The sequence below is a fragment of the Leopardus geoffroyi genome, chromosome C2 (assembly GCF_018350155.1).
Source record: "Leopardus geoffroyi isolate Oge1 chromosome C2, O.geoffroyi_Oge1_pat1.0, whole genome shotgun sequence".
NCBI lineage: Eukaryota > Metazoa > Chordata > Mammalia > Carnivora > Felidae > Leopardus > Leopardus geoffroyi.
In genome coordinates, this window is record NC_059333.1 from 57,873,946 (window position 1) to 57,896,404 (window position 22,459).

Consider the following 22,459-nt stretch of genomic DNA (forward strand, 5'->3'; position numbering starts at 1 on the left):
TTCAGCTTCCTAGACAGGGACCTTTAGCGTGGGCAACGGAAGGGCAGCCCATCCTGCCATTCCCTCCTCACCACTCCCCCTCCTCCTGTCCCGGCACCCCGCCAGAGGGAGAGCGCGGCCGGGGCGAGGCGAGCAGCCAGCACGATTGTCCCACCGCCCTCCGCCTCCGTCAGCGCCGGGGCAGCGGTGGACCCGCGAGGGGCGGAGTGGGCGAGACCATTGGAAACATTTGGAAGGGGGGACGAGGCGGGGACGAGGCAGGAACGAGGGGCGGGGCCTACTAACCTATTCCAGATTTTCCTGTCCTCTTGAAAGCCCTGCTTTGGGAGAAACCCGTTATCAAAGTGGAGAGAAGAGATTTTTTTTTTTTGAAGGGGGAGGAGCGTGTGTAGGAGGGCGGGGTGGGAGGAGACGCGGCTTGCAGTCGGCGATCAGACGGGAGCTGGAGTTGTGCAGGGAGGGCGGGAGAGTCCCAGCGCCGGCTCTGAGGGTCGGCTTCCTCTCCCCCTCCCGTGCGGGGCGGGGTGGTGCGTTCCGAGTTCCCAGGAGTTCGAGGCGGGCGGGTGCCGGGGGGAGGGGAGTGGCGGCGGCGGCAGCGGCGGGCGGCTACCGCCTCAGCCTCGGCAGTGGCGTCGGCGAAGGCAGAGTCGAGGCAGCCGCGAGCGCTCGGCTGAGTGTCAGCCGGTGGCGACGGCTCAAGAACTGGGAGTTGGGGACGCGCGCGCCGGACCTTCCGCCGCCGCCGTTGCCGCCGCGGCCGCTGCTGCCGCCGCCCAGAGCCTAAGGCGCCGGGGCCGGGGGAGCAGGGGGGGCGGGCGAGCGAGAGGGCCGGGGGGAGGGTGGGGGATGGCGCGGACCCCGGGGCCGGCCCCGCTGTGTCCCGGAGGCGGCAAAGCACAACTTTCCTCCGCTTCTCCCCCCGGGGCCGGGCTCTTGCTGCCACCCCCGACGCCGCCGCCGCTACTGCTGCTGCTCTTCCCGCTGCTGCTCTTCTCCCGGCTCTGTGGTAGGTGAACCTCGGCGGCCGGCGCGGGCTGAGGGAGGCGCGACCGAGGGTCCCGGCTCCACCGCCGGCCGGCGCGGGCCGCCCTCCGGGGCGGTAAGGCGGTTGTGCTCGGCGGTTGACTGTGCGAGAGGGTGCCGCGGACTTTGGCTGGAAACTTTTCGCCGCGCCCGGGGCGAGGCCCGGGAAGGGCCGGGGCCGGCGAGTGCGGCGCCGGCCGGCCGGCCGGCCGCTCCCCTCCCCCGCTCGCCGCTGCCCGATGCCGAGTGCTGGGTGCGCGGGGAGCTCCTTCGTGTTTGCTCCGGGAACCGTTACCTCCTCGCTCATTCGCGGAGGAAGTCGAGAGCGCGGACTTCTGGGCTGGGGCGAAGGTGCCGGGCTGCACGTTTGCCGCCTCCTTTTTTCCCTGGTGAAACTTGAGCTGTGAGTCCAGATACCTCCAGGGACCAGAGCCCGACGGGATGAAGCCGTAGGCTCCCAACCCCTCCTGGCCTCCCGCTCTGGAGAAGGCACCATGTTAGCCCACGCTGCAGCATTCCTTACAGTTCTCTTCCGTCCTCCGGCCCGGTTCTGCCCCAGCAGCCTCTGGATCGCTTTGCATTGAGCCCGTCGCTGCCTTCCAGTTTATGGGACGTCTCTCACACTGTCCATGTTTATTATAGCGAACGCTGTTTGTCCTCAGGACTTCGATTTGTGTGTTAAATACCTGATTGCATCGATTGTGCTCTGGCTGTTCGGATTAAAACAGACCCCACGCCTCGTCCCCTCATTTTATGTTACAGTTTTCCTATCACATTTGGGGGCGAGTCTCTGTAAATTCTGTTCCTAGGTATCCGGTACTGGAAATCCACTTGTTATAAGGATCCTGTAAAAAAAAAAAAAATAAAAAAAAATAAAAAATCTGGCGCCTCATTCAAGAGAGATGGACTAAGTGATCATTAATGGAAGGCGGTGATTTGGGAACGTGAGGCCACACCAGTTTGGGGGGATTAGCTTTGGCTTTTGGTAATACCGAAATACTGCAGGAAGTTATTCATTCGAACACTCAACTTGGTGAGGAAGGTGAAGCAAAACTTAACGCTTGCGCAAAGATTAGTATAGCTAAGACATTTTTATTGGTACATAAGGCTGCTGTTGGATCTGTGTTTAGTGGGATTGTAAATGAAACCAGAAGTTTCATTAGTGTTTATTAAAAGGAGAGATGTGTGCGGATTTCTGGGATGGTGTGATTTAGAAGAAAGAGAGTCCTGTTCCGGGAGGTGTGTCAGGGTAGTTGGTTTATGAGGGGAGGCAGAGTTTTCAAGAGATTGAGTGCCCCTTATAGGCTGAGAATCTCCTCTACCAATTCACCACCGCGTTTCAAGCACGGTAATGAAAGTTTCTGATTTACAGGGTATAGCCTGATAAGTGGCTTGTTATCTAATCTGCATTGTTTCTGTATCTCCACTCCCCAGCTGTTTGGTTCCACAACACAATTCTTAATGCTGCTACCTCTGTAAATTGATGCAAGATTCTACGTTGAATTTGTATACTGTTCTTTGCCATTAGGGAAGTTGGTGGATTACAGTTGAGTGGGAGAAAAGTTGGAGGGGGTGTTAACAGCTTACTATCCTGATTTAGATTGTGTTAAGGACTAAGTGAATATTATTTGTACCTCTAATAAAGGCTTATCTTGCTAAGCAAAGCCTTACAGAAGACTGAAACTAGGTGACATGTGCGTATAATCAAAGATACTGAATTTGAATAATAATTTCATAGTGCTTGTACAAGGGCTTGTACAAGGGCTGAATACTTCTGAAGGAACACACGGTTTTCATGCAGAAGAAAGGTGTGTTTTTTCTTTAAATCCTTTTTGGTGATGTGCTATTGGAGGGGCTTGATATTTTTATTTAAGGTCCTAAAAATTCAAGCAGTATAGGCAAATGGACTGTGATTTAGAGCAGGTGTAAATTCAAGTTTTTAGAGTCAATTTTGCTGGTAGTTGTAGAGATAGGCACTAGCTTTGTGTTTCTGTGCACTGTTCTTTTAAAGAGCTTCCTTTTCTGGCTTGTAGTGTTAATAACACCCTAATTTGTGAACCCTTATGACAAGTTTTTTTTTTTTTTTCCATCAACCTCTCTCTATTTTAGAATTCAGTCTTTGAGTAGGGCACAGTTGTCCTGACTTATGGGTGCTTAGTAAGTATGGAAGTAGAATTGTCTTCATGTAACCTGTTTGTTGATTTGACATTCGTAGCACTACTTACAAGGTTTTGCGTGTACTAATGTTTGAGTAGTCAGTTTTAGGATTGAAAAGATTTTTAGGCTTTAAAGAGGTGATTATCTGATGATTTGTTAATCAGAATATTTTACTTGTTTGACACGTACAGTTTTTTTTCTTTTTGCTGCTTTTTTGGATATGCTGCTCACATGTAGCATGACCTTAACTATGCTCAACATCTGCAATGTCATCTATTAGTACAAGATAATTTTTATATCCTGTTCATGTGCTAAAACAAAACCCTTGCAACTGGTAGATTTGATATTCTGAAAGGTGTAAAGAATTACATATATTTGCTGTTTTGAGGGTGTATACTATCTGTCTTATTTGAAGAACTGAACTTTTAAAGTGAGAATTTTACAGGTTTACAAACTCTGTTTTTTTTTTTTTTGTTTGTTTGTTTGTTTTGTTTTTCAAGCCTGAGAAATTCTTAGGTATAAAGGTCAAGGGGACTAGATTTACAACATCAAGTGACTTGATAAGTCCCATTTATTTAAATCCCATTTTTCTAGAATTCCATATTTCTTTTTTTTTAATTGAAGTGTAGTTAACACACAGTGTTAAATTAGTTTCAGCTATATTTCTTTATGATAGCAATATTCAGTTCATATGTGATCAGATTTATCTCACTTTCCTTCCAACATTCTTCTTGAAAGGTAGAGACTGTTAGCAGGGGTATGGTATCAATGAAGGAGATAATAAAGCCTGCTTGGTCTTTGTCCATTCCTATTTGAATCTAGGATTCCATGACTTTACATTTTCATCAAGGTTTTATTTAATGATAAATGATGATAAAGAAGATCTATTATTAAATTGAATCTTGAACAGCACTTTCAGTACTTTCTGTATTCCTGGCACTTGATAGGCACTTGGGGACATAAAGCATGAATAAGGCAGAGTTCTGGCTTCAAGGAGCTTACAGCATTGTGATAGACATGAAGACAATTGTTGATTATAGGACAGTCAAGTGTTTATGATAGAGATCTGCATGAGGTACTGTGGGGTTGCCCAGAAGAGGGATTCCAAACGCGTTAGGTAAAGATAAATGTGAATTGTGAGAAGTAAAATTACTTTTTAAAATCAGTGAGGCAGATCTTAGTGGGATTAGACATTGTGGTAGGTGGTAGAAGTTTGTTCCTGTCTCTTTCTGATCTTTATTGTTTAAATACTAAATGGGCAGTTTGATTCTGAAAAACAGGCTGCCACTTAATAGCTTTGTGAATTGTTGGCAAGCTATTTAACCTCATCTTAAAAAAAAAAAAAGATATCACCTTGTGTGTAGAGTTGTTGAGAGAACTAAGTCAAAGAATAAAATAATAAAACAGTGGATGGAATATGGTAAACATTCAAGTGTTAGTAGCATTGCACATTATAAACTAACTTGACTGGTATTTGCCATTCTTCAGTTCTACCCTAATGTCTTGAATTGAGTTTTCAAGGTAATTAACTTAATCTGTTTGCACTTTACAGCTTTTTTTTTTTTTTGAATGTGTAGCGCAGTCAGTGCTCTTTAAATATTTGTTAAATTTGCTTCAGATAAATATTCAGAAGACCAATTCTTAGAATATGAGGATACAGTGAAATTAACTTTTGTAATTGTATGGAACCAAGTTGAATCTTCCCTTGATGATGTGGAATGCATTTTAAGATTTGGCAGTTCCCTAAGGTCACTTGGAATGTATTGAAAATGTAGAGTTGGAGAAAAGTGTCACAAGTAAGCTTCTACCTTATCAAGTTACTGATAGTATCAGGTTGGAGCCTATAATATGTACTGCCCATATAAATCTTTCCGCATTCTTAGCAGATATAATTGGAAAGTGAACCAAATTTAAAAGTAAGCAAAAAACCCCAGATCTTCCTTTCTTGTATTTAGCCATAGCATCAGAAATAGGAACTGGAAAAAGCTGGGCAATTTTATATTTGTGTGTGCATGTGTGTATTTACTGTCTTGTTTATTTCATTATGCTTAAATATATTTAATTTAGTGATTCAGGAACTCTAATGGGCATTTTGCATTTGTACAGTTAAGAAGTTAAACTTATGACTTCTTGCCTATTTGAAAATTACTGAAGAGAAGCTGGCTAGGATACCTTTGTTAAAAAATAGAATATTTTGACATTTTGTGATTTGCCCCTTTAAAATTAGAGTAAATAACATATTGTTATAGCATATTCTATAATCCATTAAAGTCCTTATAACAGTTCATAGTAAGGACTAACTAGTTTGTGAAAGATGTGGCATCTAATTAATAATGGCTATTAATATATAAATTTAGGATAAAATCAATCCTTAAGTTAGTAATAGACTGATTATTAAAGATGATTTTATGTTCCAAGCATTCAGGTTCAAAAATGTAAGTACCATAAATGTCATACTTTTGATTACCTTTTGTATTTTTATCTAAAATTTTTTAAAGTCTTGACTATGTATCCTTTCCTGAATTTCATAAAACTTAAGATTTCTATTTTTTTTTTTAAGTTTATTTATTTTGAGAGAGTGAAAGAGCGAGCACTTATGGGGGAGGGACAGAGAGAGAATCCCAAGGAGGCCAGGAACCATGAGATAATGACCTGAGCTGAAATCGAGAGTCGGATGCCTAATGGACTGAGCCACCCAGGCACCCCAAGATTTCTATTTTTATACTAGGTTCTGACATTTAATAATTTATTTAAATAAAATTTATCCTGACTCTTTATCAAGGGTGAGCCTTAATTTTTTTCCTAAATGACTCAATTATTATACTATAGATAATTCATTTAAAACTTCAGTGAGAGCTTCCCCTTATGACTTTGGAAACAGCCATATTGCAGGTACTGTAGTCTATTTTATACTCATGCTATACTATTTTTAGTACTATTTTATAATAGTACTACACTGTTTTAGAAACGATCTTGTATTGCATACTTAATCTCAATTTTACGTATTCTCTTTCATATAGCATACAGGGTGATTGTTTTTCTTGTAGTCCTATTTATTGCCCAACATTCATTCTGCTAATTAAGATGAGTAGGAAAGAACTACCTGTTGCATTGTGTAGATATTCATAAACTGGAATTTGAGGCATGTGTAAAAATATGCCATCTCATAACTGGATTAAGTGGCTAAGAATTGGCAGTATGTATTTCAGCACTTCAGATGATTATTTTGTAGGTGTAAGATAGTAAATTATACCTGTGGATCTATAGACAGGAAAGTATTTTTTAAAAAACTTTGATTTCCTTGAACTTTAATGGCTTAGAGAAATCAAACTTGTTCTTATTTTAAATAGGTTAGCTTTGCACTGAGTGGAGGCTTTTTAAGCTCTCAGTTTAGGGTTATTCAGAAGAAATAAAGTTAAAAGGAAAGGCGGTGCTATAAATCACTGTTCTCAGCTAGCCAGGGTCAGCAGAAGTAGGGTGTGCAGTTGGGTTCAAATCTTAGTTACTAGGGAATCTTTTTCAAGTAACATTCAAACAGGCTCCACTGTGGATTTACTGGATTGACAATTTTTGCAAGAGGGGTGGGGAGTGGAGCCTGGGGATTGGGACATTTGTAGTTTGAGAGACATCTTCAGATGATTCTTTCTTCCCTTGATGAGTGCTCTTTATTACAACATTTAAATTTATGATTTGACCAGATGTGGTTCTTCTTCTGAAAGAAATATTCCACTCTTTTGTTCGCTAATGTATCAGAAGTGCTTGGCATATAGTAGGCACTCAGATTTCTTTATTTCAGGAGTTTAACAGCAGAGTCAGATTTAAACTAGCACTGTCCAGTAGAAATATAATATGAGCCATACACAGAATTTTAAGTTATCATTATGCCACATTAGAAATAGTAAAAGGAACAGGTGAAATTAACCTTAATCATGTATTTTATTTAACACAGTATAACCAAAATATCATTTCACTGTGCATTTGATACTAAAAAATTGAGATATTTTACATTTTCCTTCCTAGTTAAGTCTTTGAAATTTGGTGTGTATTTTAACTTACAGATTGTTATTTAAACTAGCTGTATTTGATGTGCTCAGTAGTCACGTGTGGCTGGAGGCTACCATATTGGACAGTGCAGGCCTAAACTATATGTGTCTCTGAAGTAGGTAATGCCTGTCTCTGGTCCTTACTCATAAGGCCTAAAATAATATTACTCTTCCTGCCTACCTAGTGAAATTCTGAAATAGCTGGTTTAAGATCAGTTTTCTCTGTGAAGCCTTCCCTCACCACTTCTTGACTAAAGTGAGCTTTTCTTCTTTCTAGTTACTCTTACATTTGTTATGTAGTATTTAATTATAAGTTGTTTTGTAACGTGCGCTCTTTGCAGTAGAGATCTTGCCTCATGCTTCATTGTATGTATCATAACAAGTATTGTAATAAACAAAGATTATTTTTCAAACTATATAGATTTTATTAACATTTGCTTTTTTGCCCATTAATAACTGTTTAAGGAATTGACCAAATTTGCTATAACATAAATGGCATGAAGAGAATACTTGGTTAGGATTTCATCTTCCATATTGAAGTAAAATAATGAAATAAAATAGAATAATAGCTATAATAAGTAACTATGAAACTTTTGTGAACTTGATTTTATTTCTTATCTGATCCTAGATATCTTTCATTCCTTAGTCCCTGGACGCCTACCCTCTTTTGTGTTTAATAATGTGACATGTGGTCATTAGAGGAAAAAGCACGCACATTCTATTCACTTTTTTTTTTCCTTCATGTTTTTAGGTTTAGAGCAACGTTTGCCAAAGTGTTTCTGTTGAATTCAAGTCTCAGAAGATATGTTTCTGGGATAAAATACTGTGGTTAAATAGACTTGGGAATGGAAAAAAAAACTAGCTATATAACCCGCTTATGTAAAGTCACTATATGCATTAATATACTAATAGCTTAAAAAATTATTCCATAAAATATACTGTTTTACAAACTAATTAAAAAAAAATCTTTTTTGTGTAATACCTGTTACATTGCAGAAGCTATGTTGTACAGAACACACTCAGAAGTATATCCCTAGAGGGATTTGTATATTTGATATTATTCCTATTTTGACAGTCCTATTCCTACTTTCCTAGATGGGGGGGAGTGAATACATACATATTGTCTAATAAGCTAGAAGAGGTTGGTAGGTTTTAAAGATGTTGCTTGATGAGATAGTTGTTCATTGGCTTTTCTTTTTTTCTAAAAATTCGTTTTTGCTATCTTTAGGTTTGTGTCTTTATTGCTCATTGTCTTACCCATTTTGAATCTGAGATGTTTGCAAAATTGATCTTCTGGAGGAATACAGTTTTTTTCCTTTGGTATTGTAAAATCAGCTGTGCATTATTTATCTCAGGGCATATGTAGTTTAAACAGCTTATGTGTGACATGCCTCACTTTATGTATATCACATCTCACCCTGAATTTGAATTTTCAAAATAAAGTGTAAGATTAAGATACCTAATCTGTTTTGTAATGGAAATATGTCAGTGTTGTTATTGGGAAGGACCTGAAAAAACCAAGAGGCAATTATAAATATAGGTGCATACAACTAAGACTCCAACTCAGTGTTGAGAACATTGTATACAATTAACAATGTGCTTGATGCTTTTTTTTTTTTTTAATGTTTATTTATTTTTGAGAGAGACAGAGTGCAAGCAGGGGAGGGGCAGAGAGAGAGAGGGAGTCACAGAATCTGAATCAGGCTCCAGGCTTTGAGCTGTCAGCACAGAGCCTGACTTGGGACTTGAACTCATGAGCCATGAGATCATGACCTGAGCTGAAGTCTGACGCTCAACCAACTGAGCCACCCACATGACCCTGTGCTTGACCCTTCTAATGTCTTCACTTTAGAGGAAAACCAAAAATGTTAATGAAATAGTAGTATTGGTGAACTGAGGTTCACAATCATATTCATATAGTAACTATTTCTATGTGTTATTCATGATAGATATGATTGTCATTATTACTAGATTATCTTAGGCTGTTTTGAAACTTATTAATATGATTTCTAATTTAGTCTTAGCTACTGTGGGCTAGATTAAGATTCATTTCATAAGTGTCCTGTCATTATGAACTCCAAATTCCCTTCTAATTTGATTCAGATTAGAGATAATCATTCATGGCTAGAAGTTCAATTTAAATATTGGCTAAATCACACCATTAAACTGTCTAGTTTTTAAATGTGCTTAGGGATACCCTGGTTACTTTATTTTAAATGCAAAATTTTTAAAAGCTTCTCTATTTTATTTATTTTTTATTGAAGAGATTCAAGTGGGAGAAGGTACTTAACTACAGTTTTATCCTTCTCATTACGGACATAGGGCTAGAACATCATAGCATTTTTCACTAAACCATGAGTCTGCATATGTTAATGGCTCTAGCAGCTGTTTTGAACCTCAGATTTCTGCTTGTTAAAGTTAAGAGATAAAAAATTACCACGAACAAAAACCTTGAGTAACATGTTCAAATAATCCGCTTGTATTGACTGTCAACTTTTATAGTAGCTTCTCCATTCCTATAAGCATTGTAAGTATATGATTATAAATCTGTGATTATTTTATACAGCTTTGGCTAGTTCATCTGAAAACCAGAATGAACTTTAATATTGAAGTATAATGGTAAGGAATTCCTATTCTCTTTCAAATTGTTACTTCTGTTTGTTGTACACTAGTACAATGTCAAAGATTTATTTATTTTTTTCTTTTAAAGCTGGTATAGCTTCTATGGTTACCGGACTGATTTTGAATAATAAAAGAAGGCATATCAAGGCCAGAATTAATAACACTAATGAAGACACCTATTCTTAGGAAGAAATAAGACTTGTTAATTATTGACATTCTTTTCCATATTTAAGATTGTGAAAACCATTTCAAGTTTTAGATTCGTAAGAGTTAGCAATTTTTGTTGGCTATTTTGAAGCCATGCATTGCTTATCAAACTTATTTTTCCGTATGTGTATAAAAGGATCTGGACATTGACACAGTTTTGTTATATTGATTGTGAAAATGTTTAAATATATAAGTAGTTGGTGAAATTTGTATAGAGCATGCAAAAAAAGTCTCTTGCCGTGTAAAAGTTTGAATCCTAACAACATCTGCTAAAATATAAAAACAACTCTGAAATTGCCTAAGAAAAATGCAGATCTTTGAGGATACTACTATTGCTTTGCTGCCCTCTACAGTCATCTAAAATAATCGCTCTTGATTTTTCTTCCATCAGATGATTAAAATACTTACTTGACCTGTGAGTCAGTTGAGTAATATTTACTGTTAAAATAGCTAGTCACAACAGTTGATCCATACCTATAATGCAAAAACTAAAGGACTTAGAATTGGAGCAGGGGATAAATTGGGGACTGTTGAGCGTCAATCAGAAAATAGGTAAAACAACACCAACTGAGAGCTCAGTGGTTAGAAGATATCACAGTGAAATAAGACGTGGTTGGTCCCAAGTTTATAGACCTATTGGTAAGACTAACTGTATGTTAAAATATATACAAAAGAGGTGTTTGTAAAAACGTTGCAAGTAGTATGGTACAGCCTAAAAGAAAGATCAGTAAGACCTGGAAGAGTCAAGGAAAGCTAAGTTGAGGAGACGAAACTTTTGAGTTGTGTCTTCAAGAATGGATTAAATTCAGACAAGTAAAACAGGGTTATATTAAAACACAAAGGATCTGTTACACAGAAAGGGCTATGCAAGGGGCCTTGGAGTCTTTGCACTTAATAAATGTAAATTTTAATTGTTAGGAGATTTGGAATTAGTAGTGTGTGTGTGTGTGTGTGTGTGTGTGTGTGTGTGTGTGTGTGTGTATGTTAAGTCCAGTTACTTAGCCTCTCTGCCTGTTTCATCCCTAAAAAATTGGCTAAGTACTTCATTTACAGAGTTGCTGTGAAAATTAAATGAACTCCTTAAACTGCACAATATAGTGCTTTATAAATACAACTAACAATAATGCAAGGGAAAGTGAATTGTCTTATATTAGAAATATAAAAGTATTGTGGGATTATAGAAGAAGGAGCAGTTTTACTGGCAATGGAAGAAGACTTAATAGAAGGCCTAATTTTGTAGCTGAACCTTGAGGGAAGAATTTAGATTTCCATTTGTGAGGGAAATTCAAAGAGAAAGAGGGCATTCCAGGCTGAAAAGATCACTGGACTGAGAATTCTGTGGAAGGAATGTTCATGTGTGGTTCAAGCATGAGCTTTTTGTAGGGAAGTCATGGATTTTTAAATACTTTACTGATGCTGAGGAGAATGTGTATGGTAGGCAGTGAGGAGCTTTTGAAGGCAAGTAACTACTGAATCTGTCTGATTTGAGGATGTTGTATTGCTCTGATCGCAGTGTATAAGATATATTGGAGATATGAGAGACAAAAAGGAATAGCCATTATAATCGTTCATGGAAGAGAAGGTTGTGAAGACAAATAGCATTTTGGTAGAAGGCTTGAATGGAGTGATGGACCTGAGTAGATTACCTAGTGTTTGGATAGCATAGTGGGTGAGAAAGGAAGAGTTGGATCTGAACTTAATGCTTCTCTTTTGAATGGCTAGAAAAGTATGGTAAAGGTATTGATTAGTTTTAGTCCAGTAACATTTTGGAGGCAATTAAATTGCGGTATCTTTGGGACATATTTTATTTTTTTATTTTTTAATTTTTTTAATGTATGAAATTTATTGTCAAATTGGTTTCCATACAACACCCAGTGCTCATCCCAAAAGATGCCCTCTTCAATGCCCATCACCTACCCTTCCCTCCCTCTGACCCCCCCATCAACCCTGAGTTCTCAGTTTTTAAGAGTCTCTTATGCTTTGGCTCTCTCCCACTCTAACCTCATTTTTTTTTCCTTCCCCTCCCCCATGGGTTTCTGTTAAGTTTCTCAGGATCCACATAAGAGTGAAAACATATGGTATCTGTCTTTCTCTGTATGGTTTATTTCACTTAGCATAACACTCTCTAGTTCCATCCATGTTGCTACAAAGGGCCATATTTCATTCTTTCTCATTGCCACGTAGTACTCCATTGTGTATATAAACCACAATTTCTTTATCCATTCATCAGTTGATGGACATTTAGGCTTTTTCCACAACTTGGCTATTGTTGAGAGTGCTGCTATAAACATTGGGGTACAAGTGCCTTAGGGAAATATTTTAGAGCTGTAGTTGGAAATTTATTATGAGATGGTGGAAATAATATGTGGAGTTGGGAATTACCAGGATTGAGATATTGGGAATAGATGAATTTTTAGAGAGAAGGCAGAGGGGGAGGAGAGAAGGAGGGAGAAGAGAAGGAAGAAAGGAAAGAGAAGTGGGCAGGGGACTGGGAAAAATTGTCAAGGTTGAGGTATTTTAATTGGATAAGAAGGAGGGAGAGGGGAAATCATCTGGAAAAAAAACTTGATAAATAGACCAATATATTTAGTAGTTAAGAGGAGTGCATGGATGACTCAGTAATTTAGTAAAAGTGGTTAGGAGAGGTCAAATTCCAAAAAGTTAACAAATGAGGGGACGGTGAAGAAGTAGTAAGGTATGGCCCACTCTTGGGAAAGAGAAAGAGTAATTTGATGGGGGAAGAATAATGTATCAGTTGTTATGGGCTGAATGTTTGTCATCCCCAAATTGAGATATTGAAGCCCTAACTCCCAATGTGATGGCATTAGGAAGGGTTCTTTGGGAGGCAGTTAGATACCAGGTGGTTCACGTATGGAAATCAGGACCCAAGGGAGGCTAGACATCTAGAACCATACCCAGAACCACAGCCAAGATAATGTCAAGGGACAGTCTGTCAAGGTCATTGCTTTTTGCTTCTTGAGGCACTGGAGGTTATATACAGCTTTGCCTCTTAGACTGGCATTGCTGCTCTTAGAGATTGGATATTGTTATTACCATAGCACAAGGGACTATACTTTCCATGGGTGTCCATTACAGAAAGTTGAAGGAAAGCTTTATAAAAAAATTGACATATAGTTGACAGTGTTCTGTTAGTTTCAGGTGTACAACATAGTGATTCCACAGTTCTATACATTAGGCTGTGCTTACCACCATAAGTATAGTTACCATCTGTCACCATGCAATGTTATTATAATATTACTGGCTTTTTTGTTCCCTGTGCTATACTTATCATCCTCATGACTTATTTTATAACTGGAAGTTTATACCTCTTAACCCCTTCACCAGTTTTGCTCTTCCCTCCAACCCCCTAATGTTTGGCAACCACCACTTTGTTTTCTGTATTCATGATTCTATTTCTGTTAGTTCGTTTGTTCTGTTTTTTAGATATCACATATAAGTGAAATCATATGGTAATTTGTCTTTGATTTGAGTGAAAGGTGAACACAGCATTAGACGATGTGGGGTATGAGCTTGTTTGAACAAGGCTGGAGATGCTGATTGATGAAATATTAAAACCTTTTATTGACATACTTTTACAGAAAAGTATTAATGGTAAGTGTGCAGTTGGGTGAACTGTTACAAAATTAGAAACTCTGTGAAACCATCACCCTGGTCAAGAAATAAATTTACTGGCACTCTAGAAGCTCCCTCACACTCTTTCCAGTCACACATCTGTCTCCCTGATCAATAACCACAATTCTGACTTTTAACTCCATAAATTTGTTTTGTTTTTTTAACTTTATATAATATTTTTTTGCTGATGTTGTGAAATTCATGTTGTTGCGTGTAACATTTTTTTTAACACTACTGTGTAGTATTCTGTCCTGTCACCATCCATAATTTATCAGTTTTAATGTTGGACAGAAATATGGGATGTTTTCAGTTTGAGGCTTTTATGAATGGTACTACCATGAACATCATTTTATTTCTCTTTTGGTGGTAGAATTGCTGGTTCATTTTATGCATGTTTTTGTTGAATAAGTTTACTAAACAGTAACAATTTATACTTCCAATCAGTAGCTTGTAAGACTCATTTGCTCCACGTCTTCACCAGCCCTTTGTAATGTCAGTACTTTTTCTTAACCATTCTGAGCAGTATGCAGTGGTATAACATTGTGATTGTAGTTTGTATTTCCTTGATGGTTGGGATCTAAGGATTTGCGCCATTTTGAATATCCTCTTGTGAAACGCCCGTTGGTTTTTATCCCATTTTATTCAGTTGTATTGTCTGTCTTTTTACGGATCTGTTGGATTTGTTAATGTATGCTACGTATGAACCCTAATATGTATTACAAATATCTTCTCCTACTTTGGTCTTTTCACTCTATTGATGGTGTCTATAGATGAACAGAAGTTCTTTAATAATTATCCAGGTAGTCAAAACCAATCTTTGTCTTTATAATTAATTCTTTGCCTTATTTACAATATCTTTCTCTAGTGCATTATCATGAGAACATTTTCCCTAGGAGTTTTATCATTTTGCCTTTACTGTAATTCATCTAGAATTTGTTTTTTGTGATTATTAGGTAGGATCCATATTTTTTCTTCATTTACTATCCAGTTGACCATCACCGTTTTTGGAAAGAACCTATTGTGCAGTGCTGCCTTTATAATAAATCAAGCAGCTGTCCATGCCTGGGTTTATTTTGGGGTTCTCTTCTTCATTCCATTTGTCCACTTTGCTATCTTGGCACAAATGTCATAATATCTTGGGACGCCTGGGTGGCTCAGTGGATTAAGCGGCCGACTTGGGCTCAGGTCATGATCTCGCGGTCTGTGAGTTCGAGCCCCGCGTCGGGCTCTGTGCTGACAGCTCAGAGCCTGGAGCCTGTTTCAGATTCTGTGTCTCCCTCTCTCTGACCCTCCCCCGTTCATGTTCTGTCTCTCTCTGTCTTAAAAATAAATAAACGTTAAAAAAAAAATTAAAAAAAAAATGTCATAATATCTCATTATAGCTTTATTATTTGTTTATTTATTTGAATTTTAACATTTATTTATTTTTGAGAGAAAGAGCGAGATAGAGTACGAGCGGGGGGAGGTGCAGAGAGAGGGAGGGAGGGACACAGAATCCGAAGCAGGCTCCAGGCTCTGAGCTGTCAGCACAGAGCCTGACGCAAGGCTTGAACCCACAAGCCGTGAGATCATCTTGATGTTGGGTAGAGTAAGTCCACCTATTTGTTCAAGTTTAATGTGGCTAGTCTTGGTCCATTTCTTTTCTGTATAAATTTTAGTAGCAGCTTATCAATTGCCACAAAAAACCTATAGGGATTTTTTATTGTGAGTACATTAAATCTGTATGAATTAATGTAGGGCTAAATAGACGTCTTTATACTGAATTTTTAGGGGCGCCTGGGTGGCGCAGTCGTTAAGCGTCCGACTTCAGCCAGGTCACGATCTCGTGGTCCGTGAGTTCGAGCCCCGCATCGGGCTCTGGGCTGATGGCTCAGAGCCTGGAGCCTGTTTCCGATTCTGTGTCTCCCTCTCTCTCTGCCCCTCCCCCGTTCATGCTGTGTCTCTCTCTGTCCCAAAAATAAATAAACGTTGAAAAAAAAAATTTTTATACTGAATCTTTCAACCTGTGAATCTGGTTTATCTCGCTATTTACCTAGGTTTTCTCTACATTTCCCATAAAACTTTCTGTTTTTTTTCTGTGTCTAGGTCTTGCATCACTATAAATTTTTTATTACATTTAATCTACTCAATTAAAGATTCAAGTTACTAGTTTTTTGATATTACTATAAATGATATTTTAAAATATTACTAATTGCAGGCATATAAAATCTAATGCTTTAGTTTAGGTATCGTGACCTTACATCCAGAGACTGTGCTAACTTCATTTATTTCTAATACTTAGTCAAATCTTTTGGATCTTCCATCTACAGAGTCATGCCATCTGTAAAAAGTGAAAGCCTGTTTTTTTTTTTTCATTCCTTATACTTTTTTTTTTATTTTCCTTTGCTTATATGCTCTGGAGCATCATAGCTCCACTATGATGTTAAATTAAAGTGGTGGTTGCAGACATCATTGTCCGATTCCTAATCTCAGAGGTAAAACAGTGTTCAACATTTCAAAATTAAGTATGATTCTTGTAGTTTTTTTTTTTTTAATAGAATCTTTATCAGATTAGGAAAGTTTCTATTCCTAGTTTGCTAAGAATTTTTGTCATAAATGGTGTTTACTTTTGTCAAATACTACATCTTAATTTTGAGATGATTAGAGGATTTTTTTTCCTTTTTTTAATATGGTGAATTACATTTAAAAAATGTTAAACCATCTTTGTGTTTCTGGAATAATCACGGTTTAGTTTTGATGAATTATATATTTTATTATATCACTGGATTCAATTGACTATTATTTTCTTTATTTTTTTTCTTCATCTATATTTATCAGTTGTCCTGGAATATTCCTTTCTTATGATCTTGCCAAACTTTGGTATCAAAGTTATGGTGTGCTCAAAAAAACTGAGAAGTATTACACCTTTATTGTCCTGTGTATGAGTTTAAGATTGGTATTATTTTTCTCTTTAAGTGTTGGGTAGAATTCATAGGTAAAGCCATCTGGGCCTGGAATATTTTTTTGTGGGAAGGATTTTTATTTGTAGATTCCGTTTTTTAATAATTATGGTACTTAGATTTTCTATCTTCTGTGTCACTTTTGACTCATTCTGTTTTTCTAGGGATTTGTCAGTTTCTTGCTTTCAATTCTAATGACATGAAGTTTTTCTTAATGTCCTCTTGCTACCTTTACTTATTCTTTTTTTAATACCTGAAGGATCTGTAGCAATGCCGCCTCCCCCCCCCCCCCTTTTCATTTCTTTTATTTGTAATTTGTGTTGTCTTGGTTTCTGGATTAGTCTTGCCGGGAGTTTATCAGTTTTATTATAAGGACTTACCAAAGAACCCACCTTTGATTCATTGTTGATCCTGTCTATTTTATGTTTGTTTTCTATTTCATTGTTTTCCTGGTCCGTATTTCCTTTGACTTTTTTTGGAGAGTTTATTTCCTATCTCTTTTCTATTTCTTGAGATGAATAGTTAGATTATTGATTTGCAGCCTTTCTCTTTTTCTTATATATGCATTTGAGCCTATTTTTCCCTTTAATTATGACTTTATCTGCATTGTATGCAAATAAATGTTTAAAACATTAAAAAATTTCCATGTGATTTTTTTTTGAGTCTTGGATTATTTTGAAAATTATTACTTAACTAGATACATGAAGATATTTTAGTTACCTTAGTTTTTGATTTTTAGCATAATTACACTGTGTTAAAGAACTTGTGTCTGGTTTCAGTCTTTGGAAATAGCATTAGGTCAATGTTGATAATTCCATGTATACTTACACAGAATGTATATTGCTTTTGTTGGGTAATTGTTTTCTTACTTTGTATATATCAAGTAGGTCAAGTTGGTTGCATTGTACAAGTAATAAGTCTTTATCCTTTCTAATTTTTTCCCCTGCTTTTTCAGTTAATTACTGTGAGGTGTATTAAAATCATATTCCATGATGTGGATTTGTCTTTTTTATTTTTTAATTCTGTGAAGTTTTTTGCTATATGGTTTGAGGCTGAGTTATGAGGTACAATTAAATTGGAATTTTTCTATCTCTGGCACTTGAGTCTTTTATCATTATTAAATAGTCCTCTATCTCTAGCAATACTACTTTCTTTAAAGTCTACTTTTTCTGATTTTTAGTATGGCTACATTACGTTTATTTTGGTTAGTGTTTGCATTGTATCTTTTCCCCAACTTTTACTTTCATCCTTTTTGTACTCTTAAAATTAAGTGTGCCCCTTGTAAGCAGCATGTAATTTTTAAATCCAGTCTGCTAAGCTTTGTCTTTTATTTGACGTATCTAGTTATCTCTGATTAATTAGTCCCGTATATATTTGGGCGTAAATCTATGTTACATCTTGGTTTTCTACTTGTGCATATGTTTTTTGTTTTATTCATATATTCATTGCTTTCCTTTGTACTAGTTATTTTTCATTCCTTTTCCCCCCTTGCTAAATTTCAGTGGCTACTTTAGATATTACAAAATACATCCTTGACTTTATTAAAGTGCAGTATAAATTACTATGAATATTACTCCTTTTTAGACAATACAGGGACCATCAAACCCTTTAACTCTACCCTTATTTTGCTATTAGTGCTAGTGTCTGTGTATGTGTATCCCATACAGCAATCGTTTATTTAGTTTCTCCAATATGCTTACTTTTTCTATAGTTCTTTCTCTTTGCATCTTGTAGTTTCCATCTGGAATTCTCTTAACTTCTGCCTGAAAAACATCCTTGTATTTTCTTTAGTGTGAATCTGCTAATTTATTTTGCCTGAAATTTCTTTATATAAATATATAACAGCTTTACTGATGTAATTCACATATCATATGCTTTACTGATTTAAAGCACATAATTAAAAATTTTTTTTTAAATATTATTTTTGAGAGAGAGAGAGGCAGAGCATGAGTAGGGGGAGGGACAGAGAGAGAGAGAAACACAGAATCCAAAGCAGACTCCAAGGCTCCAAGCTGTCAGCACCGAACCCAACGTTGGGCTCAAACTCATGAACTGCAGGATCATGACCTGAACCAAAGTTGGCCACTTAACCAACTGAGCCATCTAGGTGCCCCTGAAAGTGCAATAATTCACGGTTTATAGTATATTCAGAGTTGTGCAACCATAACCACAGTCAATTTTAGAACATTTTCATCACTCTCTGTTCCCCTAAAAGCAATCATTCTCCCATTTTCCCTCACCTCTCCCAGTACTAGGCAATCATTATTAATTTATGTTTTTATTGATTTACCTATTCTGTACATTTCATATAAAAGTTATACAATGTGTGTTCTATGTCTGATATATTTCATTTAGCATAATGATTAGAAGGTTCATCCATATTTTGTATATATTGGAACTTCATTCTTTTTTATTGCCAAATCGTATCTATTGTGTGGCTATATCACATTTTATTTCTTCATCAGTTGATGAACATTTGCATTATTACCACTCTTTGGCTATTATGAGTAATGTTGCTTTCTACATTCATGTATGACTTTTTGTGTGGACATATATTTTTATTTCACTTGAGTATTTAGCTTGGAGTGGAACCAGTGTAACTGTAACCTTTTGAGGAATTGCTGGTTTGTTTTGCAACGTGGCTATACTGTTAAATATTCTTACTAGCAGCACAGGCTACTTCAGATCTGTAGATGTTGTGTAGTTTGGTTGATGGGTCAGTTGGGTGACGGGGGCTAGGTTTGTCTGGGAGTGACCTGAATTTTATGTCTTGGAAGAAGAAAAGAGAAGTAATAGCATCAAAAGTAGGAACCAGACGGGCAAAAGAATAACACAGTCCCGGGAAGGTGAGCATCACACCTGGAATTAGGTGAGAACCAGGAATTAGGAAAGGAGCTATGTGCTGTGGGGAGTTTGGGCAGGTGTTTGGCAGCATTTCTGGAAGCTTAAAGTCCTGGTGACCCAGATTTTGTATTTTATTCTTTTCTCCCCACTCTTAGAAACAAAGGCAGGCTTATTGTTCAAATCCAAGGTCAAAATGTTTCCTTAGAATTTTGAATTCTGCCATTTCCTACATGGTCTCTGTTAGTTTTAGGAAAAGCAGCTCTTTTCTTGTGCCCTAACCATTCCACCAAAAACTTGTGGGGCAGTTCCCCTGTGGTGAAAAATTCTGTCCTGATCTGTACTCAGGGCTGCAGCACATTAGAATGAACACTTACTAGCTTCTCATCTGTGCACACGATTGTACAGAAAGATGTGTAGGCCCTTCTGAGAAGCTAGTCTTTGGCTGTGAATGTGAAAGGTAGATACTGACTCTGTCTTACCCCTTACCACAGATCTCTGTGGGCCAGCCACCCCCAGGAGTGTGAACCACTGGTTCTATGAGGGAGTATACCCAAAGAAGGACAGAGTTGGAAGAGGTTCAGACTTTGAGAAGGTATATGGTTCAGGCCACCTGATAGTAGAGAAGGCTGGAGCTGGTTTGGAGTTATTACAAGGAATAAGCTATTTTCTGGGAGTGCAGGTGGTGGTATGAGTGTGTAGTGGGAGTTCTGGTGCTAGTGGGGAAGTAGACTTTTGAGAACATTTGGGCAGCATGGAGTCTCTGGTTTCTGTGTTATGAGAACAGAGAGAGGGAAGGTTATTGCCTGGCTGACGCTTCAAGGTTGTAGGGGGACTGAGTTCTGGACACATGGCTGGGACTGGCTCTACCCAGTATTCTCATACCCATGCTGCTGACTCCTAGTCTGCATTGGACATGGCAAGAGAGTCTCTTCCTCCTGCAGAATTCTTATAGTGCCATCTTCTGAGAAAGCTCAATGCCATGTTTATATGAAAGGAGAAGTACTTAAAGGAATTCCATTTTTCAGAGAGGAAAATGGTGGTACATTTGGAGTTGACTGTCAAGAAGTTGATCACACATGCATCTCCATAGTGTAAAGGTACTTTAAAGGTACATAAGATTAGAAGCTAAGTATTATGTGTTTTGTGTATCTCTTAAGCCAAATGAAATGAAACATGTCTATATTAATGCTTTTCTAGAAACTTTGAGAACTATAGATTCATATAAATAAAACATTTTAATTTAAATATTTAGAAAGTATATGGAATGTAGAAACATTACGTGTAATTCTTTTTAAATTTTTACTAGTCTGATTTTTGAATGTTACAGCTTGCACTAGCTTTTGACTTAGGTGCGATACTTGCAGATGCTGATTTACTGCTTTAGGATACCAAATTTTTTTTAATGGTTATTCATTTTTGAGAGAGCGTTAGCAAGCAGGGCTGGGGCAGAGAATGAGGGACGAGAGGGTCTGAAGCAGGCTCTGGTCTGATAGCAGTGAGCCCTATGCAGGGCTTGAACTCATGAACCGTAAGATCATGACCTGAGCTAAAGTTGGACGCTCAACCAACTGAGCCACCCAGATGCCCCTAGGATATCAAATTTTGACAGTTACCATATTTCATCAAATATAAGAGGTCATTGATTAAGAGATACACTATGATTTTATATGCCATTAAGGAAGAGAAAAAAACTGTGACAGTACTTTCCTATCACCTAGAATTTTTACTTTATGTGTATTGACTTATTTTATATTTGTTGGACTTTTATTTCATACTTACCAATATTATATTCATGGATTTTTAAAAATCATCACAACTTGTGTGCATCCATGAAAAGCAAAATATAAGTGGAAAAATGGTTAAGGTATTCCTACTACTTCCTCGTATTCAGGGTTCTTCTTCTTTTATTGCTTTTTGCCTCAATGCTTGGAAGAGCTCTTTGATGCTTTCTTTCTTTCTTTTTTTTTTTTCAACGTTTATTTATTTTTGGGACAGAGAGAGACAGAGCATGAACGGGGGAGGGGCAGAGAGAGAGGGAGACACAGAATCGGAAACAGGCTCCAGGCTCTGAGCCATCAGCCCAGAGCCCGACGCGGGGCTCGAACTCACGGACCGCGAGATCGTGACCTGGCCGAAGTCGGACGCTTAACCGACTGCGCCACCCAGGCGCCCCTGATGCTTTCTTTCTTAAAAGATGTCTTTATAACAGAGGGAATATAGTTAATATAGTTATGATAACTTTATACGATTACAGCTGGTAACAACACTTACTGTGATGAACATTTTGTAGTATATAATTGTCAAATGACTATGTTGTACAACTGAAACTAATATCATATGTCAATTATACTTAAATTAAAAAAAAAAAAAGATGTATTATAGTTTCCAAGACCACCCTTAGATTCAGTAATTCTCTAAGAAGACTCTTAGGACTCAGCCTATATTTGTGCTCAAGGCTATGATTTATTACAGTAAAAGCTCCCACAATAAGCAAAGGTCATGAGGTAGAGTCTGGGGAGAACTGGGCACAAGCTTCCAGAGCTCTCTCCCACTGTAGTCAAACAGGAATGACTTGTGATGACATGGGTGAAGTGTTTCCAACCATGGAATCTCATTAAGGATTCCATGAAGAGAATTTTTATTGGAGACTGATCATGTTGGCACTCCTTGCCTAGCATATACCCAAATTTCAGATTCTTAGAAGGAAAGTAGGTGTTCATCAACTGTACAAAACAGTTTAGGCACAGTGAGCCGCTATTATCAATTAATGGTGGGAACTTTCCCAAATAGTGATTCCTCATCACTAGCCAAAGGTCATCCTTGCATGAAGGCCTTTTTATGGATAGCAGTTTAGGCTCACTGTGTTAACTCTTCATTGCACAAAACCGTTGTCTCTGAGATTTTTCTTACCAGCCTCTAATATCCATTCTAGAAGTTTTTATTCCGGTGCTGTCCTTTTCTTACTAGAAGAAATTAGTGGAACATATAATT

The 22,459-nt window shown here is 37.9% G+C and overlaps 1 protein-coding gene across 1 annotated transcript in view; it reads left to right on the forward strand.

Annotated features, from left to right (window-relative positions):
• The first annotated feature begins 575 nt into the window (after positions 1-575).
• The window catches only part of NECTIN3 (nectin cell adhesion molecule 3), a 137,627-nt gene continuing 115,743 nt past the window's right edge, over positions 576-22,459 (forward strand). Inside the window, exon 1 of the mRNA XM_045501943.1 lies at positions 576-1,006. Within this exon, the coding sequence (XP_045357899.1) occupies positions 847-1,006 (160 nt within the window). The 5' untranslated portion in view covers positions 576-846. The remainder of the gene's footprint in view (positions 1,007-22,459) is intronic.